Source organism: Pogoniulus pusillus, chromosome 8, assembly GCF_015220805.1.
Source record: "Pogoniulus pusillus isolate bPogPus1 chromosome 8, bPogPus1.pri, whole genome shotgun sequence".
Classification (NCBI taxonomy): Eukaryota; Metazoa; Chordata; class Aves; order Piciformes; family Lybiidae; genus Pogoniulus; species Pogoniulus pusillus.
This window is the reverse complement of record NC_087271.1, coordinates 25,359,810-25,386,930: the sequence shown is the minus strand read 5'-3', so window position 1 is coordinate 25,386,930 and position 27,121 is coordinate 25,359,810. Positions and strand designations below refer to the sequence as shown.

The 27,121-nt window shown below is 49.2% G+C and overlaps 2 protein-coding genes across 4 annotated transcripts in view; both read left to right on the top strand.

Annotated features, from left to right (window-relative positions):
* The window catches only part of RPS8 (ribosomal protein S8), a 157,865-nt gene that overhangs the window by 16,239 nt on the left and 114,505 nt on the right, over positions 1 to 27,121 (top strand). The window lies entirely within an intron of this gene.
* The window catches only part of RNF220 (ring finger protein 220), a 244,999-nt gene that overhangs the window by 155,445 nt on the left and 62,433 nt on the right, over positions 1 to 27,121 (top strand). For all 3 annotated transcript variants that reach the window (XM_064147710.1, XM_064147713.1, XM_064147712.1), the window contains 2 exons: positions 10,481 to 10,526; positions 21,712 to 21,807. In XM_064147710.1, the coding sequence (XP_064003780.1) occupies positions 10,481 to 10,526; positions 21,712 to 21,807 (142 nt within the window). The remainder of the gene's footprint in view (positions 1 to 10,480; positions 10,527 to 21,711; positions 21,808 to 27,121) is intronic.

The following is a 27,121-nucleotide window of genomic DNA, read 5'->3' as shown; positions in this document are numbered from 1 at the left end:
AATGGTCCAGAGGGTGGAGCAGTGAGGTGGACTGTGCCAGCTCTGTTCCTGCATTTGCAGATGAAGGGTGGTGCGAGCTCGGATAGGCCTATCTCAGCTCTTTCCCCTCATTTAAGGGGGTTTCTAAGCTTAGAACTCCTCAATATCATCATACCACGTTGAAACCTTACCTGTGCCCATGCTACCACATCCCAGGGTCTGGCCCTGGCAGTGCAACAGCCACCTGGGGTGCTCAGCAGGTGCCTCCAGGGATGGATGTGCTTGGGTGGAGAATGCTGTTCTCATGGTGCACCACGCCTGTGAAAACTCCTCCCCTTCTACACTTCTCTTCCTTTCTTTCCTACACAGTGAATACTTAATCTGAGCATATTTGCCTTTTAAAGCCCATGTGCACCTGTTGACTGCTCCCACCTTCTCACCGCTCCTTGCCACTGTGCTGGGAGTGTGGGCACACAGCCCTGTATCCCCACCCAGCATCTCAGGAGCTAATGATTCCCTCTCATGACCTTTATGGCGTGTCCAGGAATAATTTCTCTTCTGATTTTCTGATTACAAAGCACTTCCTGGAACACACAGGGCATTGGGGTCTCTCACCTTGGTGCAAATGGGAAGTGCCATGACCTGTTTGTAGTGACCTCAAAGATGCTGTTGCAGAGGGAACCAAACAATGCCAGGCAAAAGAGAGGAGAGCAAGATCAGCATAGAACCACATAATGGCTTGAGGCAGAAGGTGCAAGATGCAGAGGGAAGGATTATTTCCAAACAGGTGAAGTGCCCAGAAGGGGGATTTCGCTTGGCTATTGGAGCCAGTTTTGATTCATGTCAGAGAAAAGGAGCGAATCATGGCACTGTGGTACTCCAACTCCTGTAGCAACTCTCAGTGCTCCGCCGCCCAGGCTTAAGTCTTCCTTTGGGATCCCTCTGAAGATTCCTCTGCCTCTCATCTGCACATGTGCTCTTTTTCTCTCACTGTTTTCAATCATTCCCTTGACAGCTGGGGTGGAAACAAAGTGCTGCCTCAGTTCCTAGCACTGCACTGAGCATCCTCATCCTCCTGGTGGGGAGCTTCAACCCAAAGTTTCTTTATGCAGAAAGGCACAGTAGTAGTTCTCCTTGGAGGTTAGAGGCACCTTTAGGCCCAGTGGGATAAGGAATAAGAAGGAAGCTACATGAAGACTGAGAGGCCATGGGGGATGACCTTGCCTCTCTGGGTAGGGCCACCATCCTTGAGAGAGATCTCCAAGCATCTGAACACATATTCTTGATTTCACATTCTTTCACAGATTGCTTTCAGCGTTTCATAGTCTTTCTGATTAAAGTCATCCCCTGCTAACCCCCAGACTCCTGCTGTTGAATGAGGAAAGAAGGACACGATCCCTGTGCCCCCTGCTTGCCCAAATGACAGGGGCTTTCTGTGTTCCTCCAGGTCAGGATAAGGGTCCAAAGCAAATTATGACACGTGGCTCATATCCCTGTCCTGACCAAGGAACCCTGTGTTTAAATACGGCTCCAGTCAAGGCTTTTCTTCATTTCAGTGGGATCTGCTGAGAACTTTACCCCAAAGGGGCCTTGGAGGAGACTTTTCAGGGCCAGTGTGGGCAGCCTCTCTGGGAAGGACGAGCGGCTGTGCTTGCAGGCCTGGCAGGATAAATAGAGTGTGTAAAACCCAAATTAGCTCTGTTGTCATGTGTCACATCAGGGTCATGGCTCTTGCCTCAGGTCTCCTCAATTTATGCCTGAGGACTTTCGCTTGATGGCTAGGTGCTTCCCCTGACTTCTCTTTCAGTGAACACCACAGGTTCAGCCTCTGAATGGGTGAGGTGAGAGCAGCTTTTCAGCGAGAAAGGTTTTCTCCCAAAGCTCCATTCAAGTACACACCAAATCCCTTCCTTGCACACCACGGGCACCTGCGACTGCTCCAGAGAGGGCAAGCAGCTCTGGCCAACAAGTGAGATTACAACCGGGGAAAAGCAGGCACCGCAACCTCCTCCTCAACGTCTGTCTTTTTTCTTCCTTCTTTTTTCCCCTCTTCTTTTTTCCACCCTATTTTCCTTTCTTCCCTTTATCCCCCTCTTCTTCCCCCCCTCCCTCCCCCTCTCCCCACCCTCCCACCCGGTATCGAGGCGACATCTCCAAGCCAAGTACTTTTAATTTCGCCCGTGGCCCTTGCTGACACGGTGGATATGCACAGCAAGTTAAATTCCCGCCTGATCAATAAAGCAGAAGCAGTGTGTCCGACTGGTCGATATTTTTTTATCTGTCTTCAGCCCAGTCCTGCTGATGACAGCCCCCTGCGCTTCAGCAAAGGCACTCAAGGGCATCAGGCTTTGGCAACACAGCTCTTTTCTTTTTCTTTTTTTTTTTTTTATTTAAATTAAAAAAAAAAAAAAAAACCACCCAGATGCCTACAGAGGGGAAAAAAAAAGTTCATGGAGTTTGGCCTTTGCTTAATAACGTTTTATGATTTATCTTAATTTTTAATTGAAAAAAATTTGCGAATTAATTGATTTCTGGGACTTGCCAATTAACATTGTAATTGGGTGCATGATAAATTTCAAGGGAGCGTCATTTTTCTCCCTCTCCCCCTTGTCACCAAGAAGGGGAATTGCGAGGGCAGATGCTTCCTATCCACACACCTCCCCACGCTCCTTCCCAAGGTGCCACTGCCCTTCTCCCCCCTTGCTACTGTATCTTAAAGAAGGAACAAGAAAGCTAATAAAGTCATGTTATTAGAGTCTTGCCAGAGGTGACCCCTCAAGGCATAAATCCAGGCTGAGGAGGTGGTGGGGACAGGTACTATTAAGTGCCTGGCGGTGCTCTGCAAGGTGGGACCGGGTGCCTCCCGTGCAGGACTCCTTTCCCAGGCCACAGCGCAGGCAGACAGCCAGCCCGGGGCCTCCTAGGGGCTGTCCCAAAGCACCCCCAAAGTTGTTCAACCAAGCAGTTCACTACCTGTGATGTCTCCTCAGTGTTCTCATGTGTGAGTCCTGGCACGTGTGAGCCTTCAGCTGCTGCAGGGAGAGATGTGAACATGGCATTGAGTGCCTGGTACCCAAATGGCTGCTTCCCATAGCACACCTCCCGGGGAGGTGGTGAAGTCGCCGTCCCTGGGGCTGTTCAAGGCAAGGTTGGACGTGGCACTTGGTGCCATGGTCTAGCCTTGAGCTCTGTGGTAAAGGGTTGGACTTGATGATCTGTGAGGTCTCTTCCAACCCTGATGATACTGTGATACTGTGTGATACAGGAAGCATCCAAGGTTTGTCCTACAGCCAATATCCCTCAGTAAAACCAGGTCAGTTCTTGGGAGCTGCTACTTTGCTCTGGGGACACTTTGCTCTGCCCTAGGCCACCCAGGAGCAGATGCTGCCCCTTGGCAGCAGGAGGGCATTCCATGCTACTCCACAGCAGAGGTAGGATCTCAGCTCTGTGGTCCTGGGTGTCCAGATTCAGTCATTGATGCATTTCCAGGTGCATGTGAAGCGGCATCACCTGAAGCTGTCTCCAGCAGCATGATTCCTTTATGATTTAAATTGAACACACTCTGTCACCAGAGAAACCTGCCTGAAAGTATCAGCTTCTCTGTGACAGCCAAGTGGGGCACAGGGTCACCTGCCACCACAAGACAGCTAACGAGGTCACATGCCCACGTAGGACATGGAGGAGTGAGTGAGCTGGCTGCTGCCAAAATGAGGAGTGAGGACACAGCATTGTGCTGGGGCAGGGAGAGAGAAACAGCCACACCTCAGGGAGACTGAGATGGAGAGCAGAAATACCAAGTAAATTTTTAAAGAGCACCTGGAGTCTCTAGTGCTTCTTCCACCCACTTCATGTGCTGGTATGGATCACCTTATCACAGCCAGCTCAGGTATCCCATGCAGCATCTAAAGCCCAAGTTTGAATGAGACTTTACTGTGTCGTCCTGCAGCACTCACTATACCCTGGTGTGTGCTAGAGTGAAGGATGCTAGCCCAGTGGAGGGTCCTGGGCTTCCCCAGTAGACCCACAGATCTCACCACCAACTGGGACACCAGTAAGACTAGGGTCAGTCCAACTCTATGTCTGCCAGTGTCAGGGGTGGGAAACTATGGTGGAATGGAGGAAAATTTATGAGGAGAGGAGTCTGTTTATTATCTAGCAAATGTGGTGCTGCTGATACCATGGATTTATCCTCTCTCATTCCCTCTCTGATTTGTGTCCCTGCCCCTTGCTGTGGCAGATTAATCATGAATAGAAAGGAAAAAGAGACCCTCCAGCTTCTTTTCATGCTCTCTTAGGGTGGCAATGACAGCAGCCTGGACATATCATCCACAGCTTCTCCAGCAGAGATAGCATGAGCCAAGAAGCTGTCTGTCCCGCTTAGAGATGCCCCATTCCTCTCCTCCCATGCCAAACTCCAGGGGAGGCAGAGACTGCTGCCCATAATCTGTGGGTGAGAGCACTTCTCACAGGTCAGGCCTTCCACGGTAGCATAGCAGGTGAGAAAATTTTGTGGGTCCTGCATCTCTTCACTCATGCAGTACCCTGAAAGTGATATGAACTGCTATGAATGCTGCTATGAATGCAGTACCCATGGCCCATCCCCTGACTCCAGGGCACGGGTTTGAAGGCTGGGGTTCAGAGCCTCAGAAGGCAAAGCCTTTTTCTGCTGCAGAATCCCAAAGCAGTGGGAGGCCTGGGAAGAGATGCCTGGAAACCCAAGGGTGAGAAATAAATCTTCGGTCAGTTATTTGCCCTGAAGCCATGCATGCCTTCTGCAGAGCCTCTTCTGAACTACCATGTGAGCTGGGAATAATTAAACAGTCATTACAGCCACAGTAGCAAAGAGCCCCCCAGATCAATCTAATGCATGACCTTTCCCTACGACTCTTCTCTTTATTTTTCCAGCCACCTCCTTTTCAAATAGTGGAAGAGAAATGAAGCAACTCTCCTACCCCAGCTTCCTGCTTTGCACCGCACGCACATCATATCCTCACCCAGAAACCTGTTGCCCACTCTAAACACAGGCTTTTGGCAGGGGCATGGGGCACTAGGGGCTGATAAACAAAAACTCGGTAGGGAACAAAGAGCCAGATGGGTGTGAACAGGACAGAGCAAATAGGGGATTTTAGCATGGCCAGGCCAATGCCACTGTGTTTTATGATCCTGCTGCATTTGTGCTGCAGCTTCATCTCTTTGGGAGAGGCAGGTGGCAGCCCTGTGGGGTCGGTTTGTCACAGCTGTTTCGGGCACTGAGGTCTCACAACACTCTGTGGGGGAGCATTTGGGAAGCATGTCTGTAAGGACTGTAAAGGCAAAGCATTTCTGGTCCTGACTTCAACATCTTTGTCAGTTTTTACCATCACTCAGACCCTTTCCCCACCATGGGGATGCAGAAAATCTTCTAAGCCACACTTGGAGCAGAATACAGCCAGAGCAGCCTCAGCAGGTTACAAATCCTAGTATGTTTCCCCTGACTGCACAGATCAGGCCCAGCTACGCTGTGGGATGTCACCTGTGGCTAGGTGAGGATTTGGCCTCACATAGTTTTAAAAAGGAGGGGAAGAAAAATCAAACTCACGTTTCCTTATTTAGGCATCAAGTGGTGCTTCCACTTATTTAAACTGGCGTTCACTAAAACCCAATTCCCTCTCTCCTCAGCAACTGCTTATTTACGGCTGGTGCTGCCGGCTGCGTGCTCTGCAGGAGCTCTGCTGGGGCTGCTGTCCCCAGGCTGCATGTTCAAGCTGCGAGTCCTGCAGCTAAAAATAAATTGTTTCCACTGGATTGTTATTTTTTTAAGAAACACATCAGTTGGCTGCAGCTTGTAGAAACATTTTGGCTTTGCAGGGTCTCATGTGGGAGCTGTATTCACTCTGGCTGGTGCCCGTCAAATCCAGAGAGCTGCTGAGAGTTGTTCTGTGGGAGAATCACAGAGCTGGAAGACACCAGCTGCATGATAGCAGCCCTCTTGCTACCTCTTTAAGTCTCTTCTGGCTGCAATATTATTAAGGGATGAGCACAAACAACTGTAGCTGCCCAAGCTCAAGGAACTTCTTCTCTTGGAGTTGTTATTAATTACATGTGGAGAGTGCTGCCAGAGGGTGGCTGCCACGTGAGATCCTGAGCTCAGCCCTTCCCTGATGGATGCTCATCATAAGCCCTGCCTTGCTCTGGGTGGAGGCTTTGTGGAAATCTCGTTTAAATGTGCTTGGAGAGACCAAGCACAGCTGCACAGCTGTTTCTGACCTTATTGTTGCTGCAAGTGTGCTGCACACTTGCAGTAACAATAAGGGCAAGTCCCACCACTGCTCTGTGCTCAGATGTCTCTTCTGAGCACATCTCTCTCTTGGTCTCCTTACTCAAGCTGAGGCTACAATTGCAACAGACCTTTCCCACTCGTGCTCTTGGGATGCTGCAGTGATGCCCTGATGCACAGTGCTCAAGTTGTAGTGAGTTCAGAGGAGGAAGGCTCCTACCCCTGCCTCCTTGAAGCAGCTGCCTGCTACCAGCCTTCTGCCTAGGCTGTAGGGTCAGCAAGGGCCCTGCCTGCCAGAGTGTGCTCTGGGCACCATGAGCATTCTCTGAGTCTTGAGCCCTTGCCTGGCAGCTGATGAGCTATGTCCCTTGGGGAGCAGGGATTCTGCTTGTCTGCGATTTGGGCACCCAGAAAACTTCTCTTTTGCTTTGGAGGAAAAGCTGAGGTTTGTAGTACAACAGCTTGCAAGGGCAAAGGCTTAAAGGAAAAGGACAAGTACCACTTTACTCATGGTAAAACACAATCAGATCATTTAACCTTCAGCCCTGGGTTTTCCATGTGGGAAGCAGGAGCTTCTATTCATGAGGGCAAAAAGGACCACTCCTTGCATATTGCCTTTTCTTTTCCTTTTCCCCTACAGCAAGCACACCCCAAAAGGCAAGAACATAATAACAATAGTAAAATAACCCAAACTTGGAGGTCATTGTGTATAACAGCAACCATGGCAGGGGTAAAGAAACTCCCAGCCTGTAGGTAGGAGGGTACATAATCAGTATGCTGAGCTGCCCTTTGCCATTTGGGACATCTCAGCTGAAGCACTGTGTCTGAACAGCCCTTGGGTCTCACTTAGAGAAATGCCAGGGGGTTCCCAGCTGCATCTGGGGATGCTCCTAACCAAATACCTCTGTATGTCTGTAGTGTAGCCTGAGTCTTTCTTTCACTGCGGATGGTCTCGCTATGAGTAAATGTTCCTCTTAAAGCTGATGTGTGCTAATATAGAGAAGTGATGGGCTCCCAGTGAGTGCCCCAGGGTACATGGGGACCTGGCAGTGCAGCTCCTGTTGATGTTAAGCACTATCAGAGCCCGCCAGCAGCACCAGAGCAGGGACATGACTATCGCCAGAGAGGAGCAGGGCAGGACAAAATGTTGGGATGCATCAATGCACAGCCAAAACTCACATCTTAGCCTCAAGAAAGTGAACCAGTGAGGAAGCAGCCTCATATTGCTCAGAAATGAAAAATCCTCAAGATAGAGAGAATGAGTCTGCCCAAACTGCTGAGTCTTTCCAGGGCATTTCTTGGCCTCCTTATTTGGTACTTTGGAGGGGTTACCTGAAAGAGAAAGAAGTTGTTTTTCTGTAACGAACTAGATAAACAATTCCCCAAATAGATTAAAACTAACTGTAACTTATAAAAGTGGGTAGTAATTATATTTTATTAGGTAGCCAAACACCATTTTTTTATTTCGTAGGATAATTCTGTGTAAATCACCTTAATTAGAAGTGTCAGGCGAGCCCACGAATATCGTACTTAGTAACTAATTTCCTATGTACAGGTTATAATTTAAAACACATGGATCACTCGCCGAGTGGAAATATGCTAGCCATGAAATAATGTGGAGAGTGTTGGGGTTATTACTATGTAAATGTGTAATCATTTCAGACCACTGCAGCCTGGCTGGGTGATTAAAGAGAATCCCAAGGTCTCCAAAGATTGTGCTCTCTGCAAGGCCCTAGAGCGAAAAAAACTTTAAAAGGCACCAAAAAGTGTTTGAACTTTAAAGGTCTTGATTTCGCTTTTACCATTTTTAATTTGTCTGTGGTGTTTATGGAGGGGAAGGTTTCTCTTTGCTGACGGCCTTTCGATTCTCAGCCTGCTGCCAGCATCCTTAAGAGGCTCAGGGGGCTGCAGCCACTGTAATTCAGGGGCTTGGTTAGTGGGATGGAAGAAAGCATCCTTAAATTGCAGGGTCTCAGGACTTGGATGAGCAGCACTTGTGTCTATTCTTGACCCATCTCTGGAAATGAAAAGAAAAACAAACACCAAAAACAAATTGCAAATTCCTATTAGCAGTAGAGTGGAGCGAAATTGTGAGGAGGGGGCTGGTTCTCCAAAATTATCCAAGTGAAGAATAAATTAAACTCTGTCAAGTTATCTAAATTGGTCCTTTTCTTCATCATCCACAATGGCAGAGGCTTGGACTTTTGGCTGACCAGAGAGACTCATGTCCTGAAGACAGCAGCTTCCTGGCACTAATACCCTTTCTGGGAGGGACTAATGAGATTCTTCCTCTTTCCCCAAACAAGAATAATTTCAGACATCCTTAACAAGAAAAGGGAGGAAATGAGTTGGTATTTATATTATAAAAGAAAGGGGGGAAAAAATAGTTGTTCCACACTTTTGGCGATTCAGAATTTCAAGGTAGCACCAAACATGGGGAAGGAGGGCAAATCTGTCCCATCACACACATTTGGGCACCGGATGGAGGTGGCACCAGGCTGAATCTCAGTTACCAACAGGGTTTGCTTGTGCTCTGTGCCACCTCCCAGGATCAGGAGGGACAGAGCTGGGGGACAAGGCACAGAGGGCATCCTGCAACTCTGTGCAAGAAACCAGCAGCGCATCCACTGGGGAACGGGGGGGCTGCAAGGGAGGCCGTGCCCCAGCCCATCAATCACTGGTACCCACCAATGGCACCATTTGCTCTGGGAGCAGAGCTGTGGCATTTGGGGCTGAAGGCAACGGATAACCGTGTGTTCCCCTCTTTTCGGCATGACGGGCAAGGGCGGTGGCACCGGGAGAGGAGCGGAGCCATAGCCCCAGGAGAAAACACCTTCCTCCATCCCTGCTCATTTCGTAACACCCAGCCATCTGCCAAATCAAGGCAGATTAAAGCCAGCCAAATTCAATTTCTCCCCGCTGCCACCGCAGCTAGGCATCTGGGGCTAAAGTGTCCCCGACAAAGCGAACATGACAGGCACATTGCTTTTTTGTCACATCTAGTACCGTGTTGATCTTCTAAAAGTCTCATAAAAATTTATTGATGCCTCCCATATTGCTGCGACCGCGAAGAAAGGGGCGCGGGTGCGCAGAGCCGGCCGCGCGCGCGGGGCCGCGTGTGTGTATTAATGCTCCTGAAGTAGATCTGATTTGATATGTCTTGTTCCATTGTCAGCATCTGTTTAGCAAGGCTTTTTAATACTTTCTGGCTGCCGATCACTCATCCTTAGCCTGGGATGCAGGCTTGCATACAAATTTTGTTATTAAACACAATTCCATTCCCCCACCACCACCACTGCCATTCCCCAACCTCCGCCTCCTCCCGCTAGCCTCCCCCCTCCGCGCACCCATCCATCACCTCCCCGGGGCTGTGGGGAGCTGGGAGCCAGCCACCCCACCGGCGTGCGCTTACAAGCGCAGGCACTGGGCTCGGCAACATATTTCAAGAGCCTTTTGCCTGCTGCAGGTGCTTTGCATTGACAAATCGAATCATGGGGAAATAATTTATTTCCTAATGCTGTTTGCAGCATGTTAGCAGGAGAATTTACATGAGAGAGATTACTTTAATAACCAAAAAATTACAGTGCAGGCCTCCCCACTATGTCGGCTTTGATATGTAATTGTTTCAAGTTTAACCTGTCTGGAGGGGGGAAGGTGTTATTAAATCTATAGCATCTCCCGCTGGCGAGGGCAGGCGAGGAGGAGCACCGTGCCGAGGACCTCCTTCCCTGCTAAATGGGGAACAAGCTGCATTAACAAATCACTCCAGCCTCCGGCAGAGCTGCTGCCTCCACCGCAGGGTTGCAGCTCAGAGGATCTTCTTTCCCTTGCTCTTACGTCATTCTTCTTTTTTCCTTCCCTCCTTTTTCTTATTGTGCCTGATCCCATGCAGGGCTCACCACCTCTGCTCCCCTCTCCTGTTCCCCCAAAGGTTTGCTCCCCACTTTTCCCCAAGGCTGAGAGAAGAGCTGTGCAAGTGCCCAAGGAGAGTCAGGATTTGATTCTGAAATGTATGTCTGAGCTTGGGGGTTCCACTCACCAGACCATTTTATTCCAGCTGGAGAAATCATTGGTGCTGCACTCCTCTCCGTGCACCTCCAGTCAGGACAAGGAGGCTCTTGTTGGTACAAGGAAGGAGAGATATATGTTTTGCTATTTGACTTGCTGAGATCCCTTGAAGTACTATCCCCCTTGCCCACAGCAGCAGTTTTGTGACTCTGACCCCATTCTGTTCTCTCTTGGCAGCAAGAGCTCCATCCTGAAGGATGCCATGGCAGCAGGCACCCCCAAGGTAAGTGAGCACAGCTCAGCACACTTCCCTTCCTGCTGCAAGAGATGTGCTTTATATGCTCTTACCTTCCCAACCCACTCCCTGTCCTGATACTCAGTGCCCCCAAGGAAGATGGCCTTGCTTTGGTGGCTGGATGGCATTGGGTGAAGCTGCTGCCCCTATCACCCACAGGCTGGAACAGCCAAGTCCATATACTGGGCTCCCAATGAAGCCAAGGGACAGTGGAGTTGAAGGACCTGGTGGGCTCTGGAACTCCAGATTGTGTCTAATGACAGCTAATGAGAGCTGATTACATGCAGGCTGAGCTCAGCCTGTTCAGGAGTTGCTGGAGCCAGAGCCATATGCCAGCTTTGGAAGAGTGGGAATGTCTCAGGGGAGTGAAGAACACCAGAGGAGGAGCCCAAATCACTAAAACGGCCCCCATCCCAGCCACATTCCCCCTTCCCAGGACACACCCACACCCACCCCCCACACCCACCCCCTTGTCTCAGAATTCAAAACTACAAAATGCTCAGGGCTTCATGGCATCAGGGAAAGTGTGCCCAACAGGTCTAGGAAGGCTCTTCTCCCCCTCTACTGTGTCCTGGTGAGACCACACCTGGAATACTGTGTCCAGTTTTGGGGAAAGACAGGGACTTTCTGGAAAGAGTTCAGCAGAGAGCCATTAGAATGACTGGGGGACTTGAGCATCTGCCCTACGAAGAGAGACTGAGAGACCTGGGGCTGTTTAGTCTGGAGAAGACTGAGAGATCTGATCAATGTATACAAATATCTGAGGAGTGGGTGTCAAATGGATGGGGCCAATCTCTTTTTGCTACTCAGCAGCATTAAAACAAGGAGCAGTGGATACAAACTGGAACACAGAAGGTTTCAGCTCAACATGAGGAGAAACTTTTTTACAGTGAGGGGACAGAGCACTGGAACAGGTTGCCCAGAGAGGTTTGTGGAGTCTCCTTCTCTGGAGACTTTCAAAAACCTGGATGTGTTCCTGAGCAAACTACCCTAGGGGAATCCTGCCTTGGCAGGGGGGTTGGGTTTGATGATCTTTGGAGGTCCCTTCCAATCTCTAAAGTTCTGTGATTCTGTGATCACTGCTAAGACCATCGCTTACTAATCACCATGGGTGTTAGCTGGGCATTGTATGATAATGGGGTTGGGAAGAACCAGAGCTTGGGCAGGCAGGTGGGTGGCAGGGAGCGCTGTGGGGCAGCTGGGCATTACACGGCCTCTGGAAAACATTCTGTTCTCCCCAGGGTGGGCAAACACAAGCAGTCCAGACTCTTCCACGCTTCCAGTGACACCTCCTAACCCAGGGAGACTCCCAGCTCCCAGGGAAGTGCAAGGCATCTCTCACAGGCGGTGCCTTCGTGCTTGTTCCAATAGAATTCTCTTCAGGTCTCACTCTCTTTTTTCTTCTGAAAACTTTGGGTCATTTTCTGCATATGAAGTCAGAAACAGACTGGAATGTCAGCTCTAGGCTTTCCCTTTGAGGCTGTGTCTTGTCAAGCACATCAAGCACCTTACCTGCCCCACCAAGTGAGGACTGAGGTAGCCATCATACTGGCTTGAGTTGCCAACAACATCTGCCACGCCAGCCTAGCAATTTCCCAAATCCTCCAACAGAAAATAAACATCATGGCAGTACTCTGCAGTGCTCCACACCTTTGGCATTCCCATGTCCTGCATGACTATATCTGTCTCTCCTGCCTTGTCCCAAGGGAGACTGAGAAGAGAGCGAAGATGTAACTGTTTCTCCCATCATTAAAAAAGCAGAGCAGAAAAAAAAATCCCCAGACCCCATAGATAATCCACAGAGCATGAGGCAGCCTTGGGAGCAGCCAAAGGAGTTGGAAGGGGCACCCACAAAAATGAAAGCAGCTGAACTCTGCAGGCTTCTCTTTCCCTCCTTGTGGGGTCTGGGTGTAGATAACTCAACGATCCCAAACACATCGCCGGCAAGGGAGAAGGATGGTTAGGAAGACAGATTAGCTGTTTGGAGGGAAATGCAGCAAGTGACTGACAGAGACCAGATAAAGAAGAAGGTCCATCTCACGGCAGGGACAGGCTTTTGAAGTTTCCATTGACAAAAAATCCCATTTGCCTTGAGTGAGGGGATTAAACTGGGACTGGAGCTTCGTTCTATGTAAAAGAGATCAATCGTCCCCTGTCACCACATGGATCTTTTCCCTTTGCCCATCACGTCTGGGGCTAAGAACATTAACTTCAAGAAGCCAGGAGGGCAGGGAGGGAGAGGGTGAAATCAGGAAATCTTTCATTCCCTTCTCAGAGAGCTTGAAAGCCTCTCAGCCCAGGAGGATTCATTATTTCGAGGTGGCTTTTGCTGGGAGACAAGTCCTGTGTGGCATGGGAAGGCACAGTGCTGTCACCTTCACCTGCGCTTGGTATTAAAGGCCCCTTTGTAACCAGACAGTATTGAGGAGGAGGGCGGTGGGAAGATGAAGATGAAGGCTGCTCTTTCCCTTTGTGCCCACTGAGTACTTGCAACTTGGGGAGGGAGCAGCCCACTGGGATAAGTCTTTCTGAAAAATCTCTGCTTGGGACAAAGCTGAGATTTGGGACCACCCTTAACAGGGACCCCAGGAAAAGGAATGGGGTACAGACTCCTAGGGTGAGCTTGCAGATCTGGAGATCTGCAGGCACCACCTGATGAGAGCTGGGACTTGCTGGGGCGCTGATGGAAGGGGTTGCAAGGACCATGGGCACTGTCACAATGCCCTCTGCCTGGTCCTTCTCCTTGTGCAAACAAAAGGGCCAGCAGCTCAGTGTTGCAAGAAAGGGCCTGTCCCTCCTCATCCATTAGCATCACCTTCTGGCAGCATGGACAGGCTAGTTCCACTCAGGGGCATGAGAACTGGGGTAGGATGTAGGGTGGCTGTATTACTTTTGTGGTCACTGGTGGCTTCAAGACCACTTTAGGACTCACTTATGACCTTTGCATATAATATTACTATTATTGATGCTTCTGTGTTGGCCTGAGGCTCTTCTCAGAATGCATCTGGGGCAGAGGATTTAACCCCCATGTGCTGTGTCTCCTGGCTGTGCTCCCACCCCTTCCCTGTGGTTGCCCCAGCAAACATGTCCCTGCAATAAAAGGCCAGATGTAAATGTGTGTTCCTTGCTCACCACTTTCCTGCCCCTGAAGAGCTGCCACTCACTGCACTGGGCCAATTTTCATGACAATATGTCAAAGAAAATCCAATCATTTGACATGGGATGTGACGAATGCAGGATTATTATATCAGATTCTTCTATTATTGGAGCTGATCGAGGCAGTGATGCCCAGGCAAGGGCTGTGAGCTGAGAGGCTCCAGCAAACATGTTTGCTCAGTGCCTGTGCTCCCTCTCTGTGAAGGCAGCTCAGAGGACAGCACTGAATGCTGCATAGCTCCACTGCATTCAGAATCCTCTCCTTTCTATAAGACACCAAGTCCCATTGATGATGCCATGCCAGTGTGGACAAGCCACTTGGACGAGCATCTGCCAAAGCTGCACAGTGAGCCTCGGAATGAGAGCTCTATCCAACTCTGACTGCCAATTACTTAGAAAAGCTGGTGACAGTAAGCTGGGCTCTGCCAGCATCTGGCTGGGGAAAAGGACCTGAGGCAGATGCCCAGTGTCTGCAAGAAGTCCTGTGACCCACAGGTACCAAAAGGAACATCACTGTCTCCTCCAAGCTGCATCTTCTGTCTCTGATGGCAAACCTGAATGCACAAACCAAGGCTTGTGATAGACTTTGGTGCCTGAATCTTCCTATTGCCAAGAGCCAGGTAGTCCATCGAGCCCACACAGGTCAAGGCAACAGCTTGCTCTTGCTGAGCTGCTTTACACATAGGCAAAATGTTCTGAAAACCCATCTCCTTTTCAGAAAGCACACCCAGTGTCCCCACTCTGCGAAAGGATTTCCTCAGGCATTGGAACTCAAGGAAAGTCCTGGACATCTACAGCATCCTTCTCTGATGCCACATCTGAGACACCATGAGAAGAAAAGTAATTCTTCACAAAGAAGAAGTTTCAGTGGCAGTGAGAGTAGATGCTTCAAATCCGTGAAAAAGGATAGAGGATATCATTGCTCTTGTTCAGCTAGAGACCATGGCTCCATCATCCCACTCACCACTGTGGTTGTTCACTGACCTTTCACTGTCATCCTGGGTCACCATGGGGAAGCTCAACACCAGAGTCACTCAGGAGGACACTTTCTCAAAATGTGTCCAATCCAATCCATGTCCCAGAACTCTGTGAGCCCAGAGATTCCTTGCAGCACTCCCCAGCATGGGCAAAGGCCATGCCTCAGGCAGATTAGGCAGCAGGGATGCCTTGCAGAAGTGTATGGACAAGACCACAGGCTCCATCAAGCCTGGTGGCAGTTCAGGAGCCTGTAGTAGATGTCAGCAGTGTGAAGTTTCCCTGGGCAACATTCCTGGGCTTCCTGCTTTCCCCTTGCCTCTCCAGCCTTGCCTTGGCTGCCTCTTGTAAGGGGTTGTGCAGGAGCACAGCATGTGTTGGAATGAACCCATGTTGGTGAGGTAAATGCACAGCACAAATTGAACTGCTCCCACTCTTCCTTGGGCAGGCAGCAGTAACTCTGGGAACGAGAATTCCCAGGTCCTCTTAGTTACCTATCATCTAGCTGGGATATCATCTCTGCCCAGAGAGATTTTAGCCCCTAAATTTCAGAACACTAGTTGCAGGTTGACACCTCCTATATAACAAATGAACTTATATCCCTCATGATAGTGCTGATCCTTACAACTGAAGGGGAAGAGCTCTCACATCAGGTTCAGCATTCATTTTCCACTGCTGCTTCCTGATACATGACTGCAAATTGCCTTTCCCATTAACAGACCAGTCTGTTCCCTAGCTCTTTCTGCAAACACAAAAGTGACTGGCCAGGAACAAAATCCATCCCACAATCCCAGGGGATGTCTCTGGCTGGTTTGTATAGGTGTGCACCCAGCTTCTCAGAGGGTGCCCACAGGCAGGCAGCCAGCAGGCTGCTCCAGGACCTCTGGTGGAGTTGAGCCACAGTGTCAGGGCCCTTTTATTCCCTCACCCACCCCTGTGATTTTACAGCTTCACCATGCAGTTTGAGAGAGAATTACAGCATCTAGAGGGAAATTTGACCACTAAAGCCCTCCAAGGAAAAAGAGCTTTGAAGCAAGCTAGATTTGGAGCCTTAAACCTTGACAGAATGTCTGTATTAAGCCCTTCCCAGCTGTCTCACTCAAGATGAAATTTCGAGCACAATCATTTAACTTCTCTGTATCATGCCTGGTGATAGGAACAGGGGACGGGTGTCAGGGCCTTGGGGTTTTAGCTCCTTCTCTTGTGTCACTGACTCTCCAGGGAGGGGGGAGGGGGGGCTGGAGAAGTCACTCACTGTAACTGTGATTTACAAGGAAAGATGAAAATGCTAAATCTGAGTATTGTGGCAAGGCTGTGGCTGAGACAGGGATGTGAAAGCAGCCCACAGATATGCCAAGGAGTGGAAATTACGTAGAATGAGTGTTGGCTGGCCATGCTTCCTGCCAGCTCGGGGTGATGAATACCAGAGCTACTTCAAAAACAATCTCTGCCAGGTTTTATTCCATAAAACAAATTAGCCCATGAACAACCCAAGCCCCTCACTCCCCTTGGGCCAAACAGCTGTTCCCCTGTGAGAGTGAGGGGAAACTGCTGCATCTGGGAGCTGAGAGGGATGTGGCTGTGGAGATGAGCTGGGCAAGCTGGCAGACAGAGGCAGACCTTAGCTGGATCCCTTTCCCCTCTATGCCCAGTGTGCCAATGAGTGGTTCTGCTGGAAGAGCCCCCTTTCCCCAGCGTGTAGCTGATGTCTTGCCCCAAGAGGACCCGGAGCTCAATTACAGTCTCAGGCGTGACTGTAACATGCACAGAAATAAATTAGTAGCTCACGTTTCTGTAAGCTTATTCTGCTTGCAGACCACTGGAGTCTTTCAGTGAAGGCCAGAAGCTGCTGATACCATTATTTCAGTTCACTATTCACACTCTTCTCACATTTAAGCCTTTCATCCCCAGCTCCATCTCACCTTCATCTCTGCCAACTAAAAGCCACTAGATAATTTTACCTCTAACTTTCCTGGGAGCAAAAGTGGACCCTCCAAAAGCTTCTAGGAAACTCAGCTCTAATAGTAGCATCTTTGTGTCAGAGATCTGCCAGCAATAACATAAAAAATGGCTGGCAGAGTTAAGGGGGGAAATCGCAGCAAGTCCTGGTATCACTCATTGCTTTCAGGTTACAGTTCCCAAGTGATAACAGCTATTAGCAACACTTTGACGGCTTCCCTACCGTGGAGGGGAGGGCAGGAGACAGAAAACATGTCAAGCCATCACCTCCATGTTAAGTGATAAGTACCTATTTAGACAGCAGAGTTAAAGCTGAATGCATCAAGCAGGGAACACTTTGTGCCAAAGTGAAAAAAAACTAAGAACCCAAAAAGGCCATACGGATTCATAAAAAGCAGGGTTAGGGTATTTGTTCTGCTGACAGCAGCTGTGATGGATTGTTTAAGAAAAATAGACTCTCCGTGTTTTTCCAGGGCTATCAGGAAGCAGGAGTCCAGCGCTTTAATGCTCTCAAACGTCTGGCCTTGAGAGGCAGCAGAATGTCAGCGGCGCTGGCTGGGCTCTGCCGGCGCTGACACCTGCTCCGGCTGCCAGCGGCTGGGAGCGCCCGGGGCTGGGGCCGGCAATTTCCATCCATCTCCTCGGGCCGGCGGCTGCACCCTGACACCAAACCCCTCCTCCTCCGCTGCCCCAGGCCCGCATCTTGAGTGCCTGTGGGTCAGGAGCCAGTGGCATGTTGGCATGCGTGCTCTTGCCAGCAGCACCTTGGAGCTGCCCACAGCTCCTCTGCCCAAGCAGGGAGGAGCAGGTTTGGAGAGCGATGGACTGGGATCACAGTAGCTGGCATGCTGTGATGGTTTGGGTGTTCCCCGCCCACCCACACTTTAGAAATCACCCAGACTAGACTCAGCCAGCTCTGGAAATATGAATGAAGTTTATTATTTACAGCTAGCACAATATACAAGCAGATATTTACAGTATATACAGTTATATACGGAAATATACAAGGTGAAAGGTAATACAGAAACACAACTCCCCTCCCAGAAACCTGAGTCCCCAGGAGGGGCTCTCAACCATCCCTTCACCTCCCCCTACCCCTCTCAATCTTACCCCATTCCCAAGGAATAATGGAGGTTTGGCCAGGGGGGTTAGGAAGCAAAGTGGATTAGTCAAAGAGGCTAGAGAGAGATACAGCTCAGCCAGTTCCCCAGCAGAAGTGAAGTGGTTACCTATGTTTTTATTTCTTATTCTTATACATCTCAGCAAGCCCATGAGGGAAGTAGACATCACCATTGTTTTCCTTTCACAGCCTGTAATCTAGTTCTTCTCACCAAAACATTCTAGCACACACTCCAATGGTATGATGCACGTTTGGTCTATGCCAGACCTGCCCGTGTACTTTTATACATCAATCCTATGGTCTTCATTGCAATAAGACTGCAGAAACATTTGTAGATGCTGCAGCCCAGCTCTGCAGAACTGCACAATCCACAGAGGGTGTTGGGAGCTACCATGGTGTGAACCTTGTAGCAAGAGCAGGGTTTACGTGGCTGCTGCATCCCCAGAGTCAGCCCAGATCCACAGACACAGGCGGGCAAAGCCACACACCCAGACACGTCCCTTCCCCTTGGCAGAGCACAGCTGCAAGGGATGGGAAGGAAATGGCGAGCGAGGCCATGGTTACCCAGCACGGCAGCAGGGGCAGGAGGGAAGAGGGAGCACATGGCTTGGGCAAGATTGATGGCCTCGTTGCCATTAAGAAAAAAATTAGCCGTTGGCGGCTATCATATTAAAGGGTGAAGAAGCCGTGAATTATTTTCTTAAAGATCTTATCACTTACAATGATAATTTTACCTTCCAAAAGGCCACTTTTAATGAGGCAAGCCAGGCAAAAAGTCATGATTTAATGCCAGATTTTTTTTTTCCAAACACATTTTACTGCTTTTTTGTCCATGTTTAAAAAGCGCCGGTGACCTTTTTTTATTTAGCTTGCCCCAGGTGTAATGCTCAGGCTGATCCTCTCAGGGTTTATAACCTCCGCAGAGAGTGCCTTTACCCAATGGAGAGATGATTTAAAGGGGAGGGAGAAATATGAGGCTCCACAGCCGCTCACACAAGGCCCCGGCTCCATTCTTGATGCTGGCAGCTGTGGTTTGCCAGGGGAGAGGGGACTGGGGATGGTATCACCCCAATAGCCCTGCTTAGACACACCCTGAAGTGGAGCTGAGCTGAGCTAGCAACCAGGCAGAGATGTGCTGGCTGGTGGCCTGTCCCTAGGGGGAAAAGGGACATTTCAGCATCGCGGCTTGGTCCCATCATATTGAAGCAGCTGGCCACCAGGGCAGGGAACATCTTGGATGAACGGCACGCCTATCTGCATGCAGAGCATCCAGTGCTATGTTTCTGATGCGGGATGACAGAATTTGGGTCTGCCCTGCAGCATGGATATACACAAGGGATGGCAGAACACATGTAAAGCTGCCTTTTGCCTCCACGGCCATCCTCCCACATGCTGGCTGAGTGAGGGCTGAGGATTATATCGTTGCCCCTTCCTCTCTTACCAGGAGCAGGATGGGAATGAGCGGTGTGGGTGCAAAGTGCTCATGGGTTTCAGCCTGGCATGCTGCAGCCAGGCATCCTCACTGCTTAGCCATCAGAAAACAACCCCAACATGACAACTTGGAATAAAAGAGGCCAAATTTGGGATGGCAGAGAGGCTGGCCTAATGCAGAAATGAAAGTCGCCCTCAGGGTGAATGCCTTTCGTAATGCTTTAGCCCCTGAGCCTGCATCCCTGCCTGCCTCCACAGCTGCCTGAAAGGCAAAGTGTGGCACAGTGCACAGAAATGGGAAAAACAAATGAAGTCAGGTTTCTTAAGAGTGAAGGGGAAGTGTGACTTGGCATCTCTAACGCTGTGTTTAACATGCTGGTGAGGTATTTAGAATTGAAGTGCTTGCACACAATTTAAAAATAGACAGTTTATTAATCTAAACTGCAAGTGTATGTAGAAGAGGCCTCGAGATTGACATCTTTGGGATTAGTTTAGCCCTGCGTTTTTCCAGAGGTCATCGCCATGGTGCTCAGGAGGTTTGTGGAATAAATGGGGCCAGCATTCTTCCTGGGACCACACGCTAAAAACTAATACATAACGTTTAATTTACTGTCTCCATAGCTAGCCTAACCATTTTTCACATAATAATATTGGATTAGAGCTACCAGAAGCTGAGGGGGAAGCTGGAGGTGGGGAGGGTTTGTCTGTCTGTCGCCATGGAATGGGGAGATGGGCATTTTTTTCCCTTCTCCAGAATACATTGGAAGACAAAACAGATTTAACCCTCCCAGCTCCAGGGTGCTTAGCTTATTAGAGAAGGGAAAGGGCATTAGCACCACTGCAGTCAGGGCCTCCATCCCTCCACTATGTAGGACATGAACAATCCTGCTTCTTCAGAAATTGTCTTCGTTGCCCATTTAGAAAACAAGGAAACTAAACAACAGTAGAAGCTTGTGGTCTGCATTCTGCTTCTCATGGTTATCAGAAACACATGGACTGCTCATCAAAACTGATCACCAGTTGGGATTGGCCAACATGTAAGGCAAGAAAAGCCTCTGCTCTGCCCTTTTCTCTCCTGGAAAGCAAGAGCCAGCCTCTTGGGACAGCTCTCACTGGGTGCCCCTCCAGCTCCTATGGGCCCTCCTAGCACCTAATATCCCTGTCAGGCTGAGCCGAGGGTGTGCCAGCCCTGACATGTGGCCAGCACAGCCCTTGGCACTGGCATGGGAGATACCCCAGTAGGTAACTCCCTCATGAGCCCTCTCAGGACATCACATCTCTGCACAGTCAGTAAAGCCACACTTTACAGCACAGATCTGCAGTGCAGAGAGGAATGCAATGCTTGTCCTTGTGGCGTTGCTGGCAGCTCATGCCCTGGCAGTTGAACCCAGCATCCTAAATCCTCCTCTGTTCCAAGCCTGCTCACCCTCCATGCCCACACCAACCACACTGCCATGCCTTTCTCACTGAGATTGCTGCCTGGGCCTCGAGGATGACATCCTGCTGACTGAACCTATTTGTATGCTGAGTCATTTCTCTACTTGCTCATATCTTTCCAAAAAATGCACATTTTTTCACGTTTCATTTCAGCCCAGAGGCAAATGTTTCTGGAATACTTGCCTTTCTACAAGGTACTATGCTTTTTAATAATGTTGTCACCACACTTGACCTGTCCAATTCAGATGATATCTACACTTCCATTCACAACATCCACATCTCTGAGCAGTCATTTATTGTCAGATCTCACCAGCTGATTCTCAGAAACAAACATCTGGAGAGCTGCACTTCCAGTGTGCATTTTTTCACACTGTCTAAGGCTATATTTAGCCTAGTTCAGCTAACTCGTATGTTAAACTAGAATTTTAAATACTATTTCCCCCTCACACTCTTCTAATAATAAAGTTTGCTTGCAACTCAGTGCACATTTTTTCAGATGCTGTCGAACTCCTGCAGTAATTTTCCCGCTAGAGTTCACTGTGTGTAGAATTTAGACTTACCTCCTATTGACTTGAAGTTTATCAGTGATGACTCGGGTCTCAAATATCACTGATCTTTTTAACCTTCTAAAAGGCCCTTTTTTTCTGTGCTACTTATTAAAATAAATAGCATCATTACAGAAGGAAGAGGCAGACACACTGCAAATGTGCTGAGAGCTTTAGTGCAGTTTACAAAGCTATTGAGAGATTCAGTGGTACTTAGGGGGGCAGGTGAGGGCGTGTAAGCACAGCTGCACATCAGCACGCCTTCACTTTGCCATGTGAATTCCTGGTGTGGCCCAGCGGGGTCTGATTCTGCCCCCACCCACCAGACTCGGGGACAAAATGACCATGCCTTTGCTGCCTGATGCACCTGCACTTTGCTAGACCCTGCAACCCAGTCCCCTCGTGGGGCAGAGAAAATCCCACAGCCCAGGAGTCCACCCCAGTGCAGCTCCAGAGCTCAGCAGATGCTATCCATGTCTTTGAAGACAGTTTAGAGAGGGGCAGAGAGCTTGGCAGTGCTCACAGCATGAATTTCTCCTTTCTCTTGCAGTCAATTTTGTTGTCGGCCTCAATCAAGCGGGAAGGAGATTCTCCGACGGCATCACCTCATTCCTCAGATGACATCCATCACTCGGACAGATACCAGGTAAGCAGGCAGATACCATTGCTGTTCTCAGCCTTAGGCAGAAAGCCAGCTCATCTCACTGCCTGCAGCTCTCTGTGTGTGACAGCTCTCAGCTGTGCACCAGTGCCCCAGCTAACCTGCCCGCAGTGTGCGGACATGAGTGCTTCATCCCTCACAGGGCTATGAAGATGTGCTTTTGTCTGCAGTGTCCTCCCAGATCCAACCTTAAACCACAGCCATGCAAAAATGCCTTGTATCTTTGCAGAGGTTTCTCTTGCATCATATTCATCATTTCAGTTGCTGCAATGGTTATGTTTGTTACTGTTTACTCCATGCCACCAGGAAACTTTAAGAGAAGTAATTTTTTTTTTTAAACAGTAAATGACATCAGCCTGCAGCAGGCCAAAATTTCACTGCCCAGAAAACTGATTTGTGACTTCTACCCAAACCAGAAATGGTTTGGGACCATCCACAGCCACGCCAGCATGTTTTATAAAACACCTTCCCTCTGCCCAGAGGAACAGCAGGTCTTGACTTGTGATGCAGTGATTAAAAGCTGAGAGAGATGGAGCAAGAAAAGAAGAGAAAGGCAGGAGCACACGCACAGTTTGTCTTGCTGTTAGGTCGTATGTACTTTTGGAACAGGCTGGCACACTTGCCTGCAACTCAGCACACCCCCAAAGTGCTTGGCTGCATGCCTGTGATCAGCCACTGGCCTCAAGTAAGCTCTATAAACAACAACTAAATGAATGGTGGTCATCAGTAGAGACCCAAGCATGCCTCTACCTGCCATGTGGTCAGGCACAGGGGGCCGTGGCTGTCCCAGCTTCGAGCATGTCCACAACCCTGTATCCTGCAGTGTTCTGTGGCAATACCATACCCAGGGTCAGGCAGATAGTCAGGACCATCAACAGTTTCATTTGTGCAAGATGTCTGCTTGGATCTGCAGATGGAAAGGCTGATGACCAGTGCTGGAGGTGTTAAATGAGAAGCCCCAATTAAAGACTGTGTTCTTGAAGACAGGCCCTATTAGTAGCATATTTGTACTCTTATTTTTTGGCCATTGTGCTGTCTTCCCCCCTATTTATTAGTTAGATTATCAAATATGGACCAGATCCTCTATTATTTGCTACATATCCCTATGTAGCCTTGTAGTTATAACTTGGTGTCACATCACAGTCACATTATCCTTCTATGAACGATGAGACCTGGTGCAAAGGGAAGCCAAACCTTGCAGAAGATACAGAAATGCCTGATTCAGGTAACCTCCACTCTCTTTCCTGCCTGTTTATTAAGGCTAATAAACAAATCAAGTTCTTCCCAAAAGCATATGGAAGAGGCTTTTGCGATGGCTCCCTGTGATGGAGAACACCTCTCCTTTTCCACTCAAAGTTTCAGTCTCTGTGGAACTGGTGGTCCCACTCAAAGTTTCAGTCTCTGTGGGACTGGTGGTCCCTTGCAGTATTCCATTCCTATAATTTTTTTATTATGTCATACTTGAGGACAAATACTCTCAGTAGAAGCCTCCTCGATGCGCTGAGCCTCGCTAGTCTCTAATGTGTTTTAAGTTTGTGAATGTATTTTATGGAAGGTTGCAGCCCTTAATGCAAACGTGTAATGGGAGCTGTAAGTCTGCGCTGCAGGAAGAAAAGACCTCTGGGGCCTGATTTTCATTTGTGTTTGTGCTGGCTGAGTTACACTGCTCTGGTAGTGTAAAGGGACCTCCGAGTGGGTGCCAGGCTTGTGTAAAGCCTCAGCGTATCCTTAATAAAGCCACAATATGAATGAGAATTCAGTTTTTCTGGCTTACCAAGGGAAATGTTCAGGAAGCAGAGCAGAAGACTTTCATGGTGGTGACTTTAAAGGCTGCAAAATTTAGCTTTCCATATGCAGAGGTGTGCTGGAACTATGAATGTCCCTTCTGTTATCTGTGATCTAATTGTGAATATACACTGTATTAGTAACACTCTGGAACGTGAGTTATTGGCGTGGCTTGGTTTTCTTTGTCCTCATGCTTATTTACCATGGGGATCATAGGCAAAAGGGAGATTTATTAGTAGGAGTGCTACAGGGATAGGGGCTTGCACAGTGCTTGGACTGCTTACAGAGCTCTCTCTGCTGAGAGGGAGCTGCAGTGGAGGTGGTAGAGTCACCACAGGATGTGGGGAGGTGAAGACCCATTGCATCCTCTCTGCTAAGCCTGGCTGCTGGAGCCTGGGATGTGGACATGGATGCTAATAGGACTGAGGTGGTGACAAGCTGATGTAGTCCAGCACCTTGTGGCATGGGTTGGCGGTGGGTCCTCCTCTCAGATACTGTATGTTTAGTCATGGCTTTTCATACACAAGGTGGTGACAAGCTGGTGTAGCCCAGAACCTTGTAGAATGGGTTGGTGGTGGGTCCTCCTCTGAGGTAGGGTATGTTCAATCAGGGCTTTTCTGGCACACCAAGCAAAACTAAGTTAGCTTTAGATACGACCCTGAATCCCCAGAGGGAAAATTGACAGCAAATTGTAAGAAACTCACTGTACTGCAAAGTTAACATTTCAGGCTCTGAGGGGGATCACCTTGCTTGGGTCATAGAATTACAGAATGGTTTAGGTTGGAAGGGCCCTCAAAGATCTTCTAGTTCCAACTCGTCCACTGAGCCCATAGAATGTTTGTGGCTGAATAACATGTAGAGTATCACAGTATCATCAGGGTTGGAAGAGACCTCACAGATCATCAAGTCCAACCCTTCACCACAGAGCTCAAGGCCAGACCATGGCACCAAGTGCCACGTCCAATCTTGCCTTGAACAGCTCCGGGGACAGGGACTCCACCACCTCCCCAGGCAGCCCATTCCAGTGTTCTTCACTGAGAGAGTCATTGGACTTTCTCCTCACCTTGAGCCTAAATTTCCCCTGGCACAGCCTGAGGCTGTGTCCTCTTGTTCTGGTGCTGGCCACCTGAGAGAAGAGAGCAACCTCCTCCTGGCCACAACCACCCCTCAGGTAGTTGTAGACAGCAATAAGGTCACCCCTGAGCCTCCTCTTCTCCAGGCAAAACAATCCCAGCTCCCTCAACCTCTCCTCATAGGGCTTGTGCTCAAGGCTCGAGTAAGTGTAACTGAAAGCCTAAAATGCTTGACCAGGAGAGGCTCATCTCCCTCCACCTGAGCTCAGTGGTGAGCATGCCCCCTGAATGGCAGTTCCATTAATTACAGGAGTAAAGCTAACAGCCAGTTTTTGTTTTGTAAGTACATGTATGTGTAAGCAAGTGCAGGATGCATTCCTGCATGATCTGGTATTGGTGATCCTGCTCTGTTGGGGGGAGGGGGTTGGACTAGATGATCTTTTGAGGCCCCTTCCAGCCCCTAACCTTCTGCAAATCCATGATTCTGTGACCTGGGCAGGGGGGCAAGAGCAGTGTGTGTAGGAGCCTGCGCTGCCCAGTTTCTAGCCCCTAACTCTGTCCTACCCTCAGGCTGGTTCACTGAGACCGTACCCCACCACCGGTGTGGGGCAGATGTGGGAGAGAAATCTATGAGCCAGGTTTGATTGCCCAGGTTTGCTAAAACACGGGAAGGAAAATAGAGGGAAGAGGCTGAAAAGCACAGGCAGGTGGCTGTGCTCCAGTCTGTAGCCTGTGTGCCCCTGCTACAGTTCTCCTCAGCAAAGCCAGGGGGATTTCAAAGCGCTGAAATGCTCGGTGCTGGTGTTGGCAATCAGGCTGTGCTCTGCCCACAGGGCAGGCAGGAAGGTCCTCCAAAGGCCTCTTCTGTTTTGAAGGATGTGGTTTGCAGTTTGTTCTGAACGGTTTCTCCACGTGGCTGTTAAGTCCATCCTATAACACCAGACACCACCAGAGCCCTTCAGTTCCTGCGCAGAAAGTGTTTTGCTCTGTGGGAGACTCAGCCTGCAAAGGTGGGCACTGCCACTTCACTTGGTACCTGAGGTCATCTAGAGTGCTGTTTGTTCCACCTATATTTTAGAGCTGGTTATTTACTTACACAGAAGGAGAAAGGAGTGCCGGGAGGATGGAGCCAGGCTCTTCTTGGCGATGCCTGATGACAGGACAAGGGGCAATAGCTGGAAGCTGAGGCATAGGAAGTTTCAAGTAAACACAAAGGAGAATTTTTTGACTGTGAGGGTGACAGAACACTGGAAGAGGCTTGGAGATATTCAAGACTTGCTTGGATATTGTTCCTCCATGATCTGGTATAGGTTCATCCGAGTACTCCAGGTCATCCTCAGAGAGCTGAAAGAAGCAACTCAACACGGAGAAACTCAGCCTAAGGAAGCCTACCCAGCACCTGTGAGCAATGTCAGAGCAATGTCAGAGCAATTATGAGACCTAGCCCTACCTAGCCGGGGGGCCCACCAGGCCCCCCGGCCTTTGAATCCCCTCCACCATTCACCCAGTGATGCACCACAGAGCACTCACCAGTGATGATCCGAGGAGGATCCTTCTGCCCAAATGGGCAAGTTTGGGGCTTGCCTTTCCTGGGGCCACTTATAAAGGGAAGTGGGTGGGGGCTAAGTGGTGACACCTGGGGTGGGAGGAGACTCCAATAGAATCCAGATTGAAAAAGGGAGTGGACAGGGAGGGCAAAGTGGTGACACCTGGGATGGGAGGAGACTCCAATAGAATGCAGATTGAAAAGGGGAGTAGGCAGGGAGGGCAAAGTGGTGACACCTGGGGTGGGAGGAGACTCCAACAGAACCCAGGTGTTATGAGTTTGGGGGAAAAAAGGAGGAAATGTATTGTGCAGGAGAGAAAGAGGTGGATATGGTGGAGAAGGGAGAGAAATCGAGAGGAAAAGGATGGAGATGAGAACAGGAAGATGGAACGGTCTATTTGCAGTCACCTTGACTGTTAAATTGCACAGCAAGCGAGCTGTGAGTCTGGGCAGTCCTGTTTTCCTTGTGTTTCTTTGCCTTTCTCACATTTGTCAATTTAGCTTATTTTTTTTACAGAGTGGATAAAGAGAAATATTTTTGCTTGGTGTTTTTGGAGATCAAGTTGAAGTATGTAACAAAATTATATACAAATCGTTACTGAATAGAAGTCAGCAGTAAGGTTTTGTAACATTTCATCACGAACAACAGTTTGCAAGTTATGCAGAGACGTCTACCAAGAAGCCAGAAACATGCTCTGATTTCAGCTTGGAGAAGAGAAGACTCCACAGAGACCCAGTAGTAACCTTCTAGTGCCTGAAGGTGGCCAACAAGAAGGCAGAAGAGGGACTGCTTACAAAGGCCTGAAGTGGCAGGATGAAGGGCAGTGGTTTTAAACTAGAGAAGAGATTTAGGTCGGATGTTAGGAGAAAGATCTTTACCATGGAGGTAGTGGAG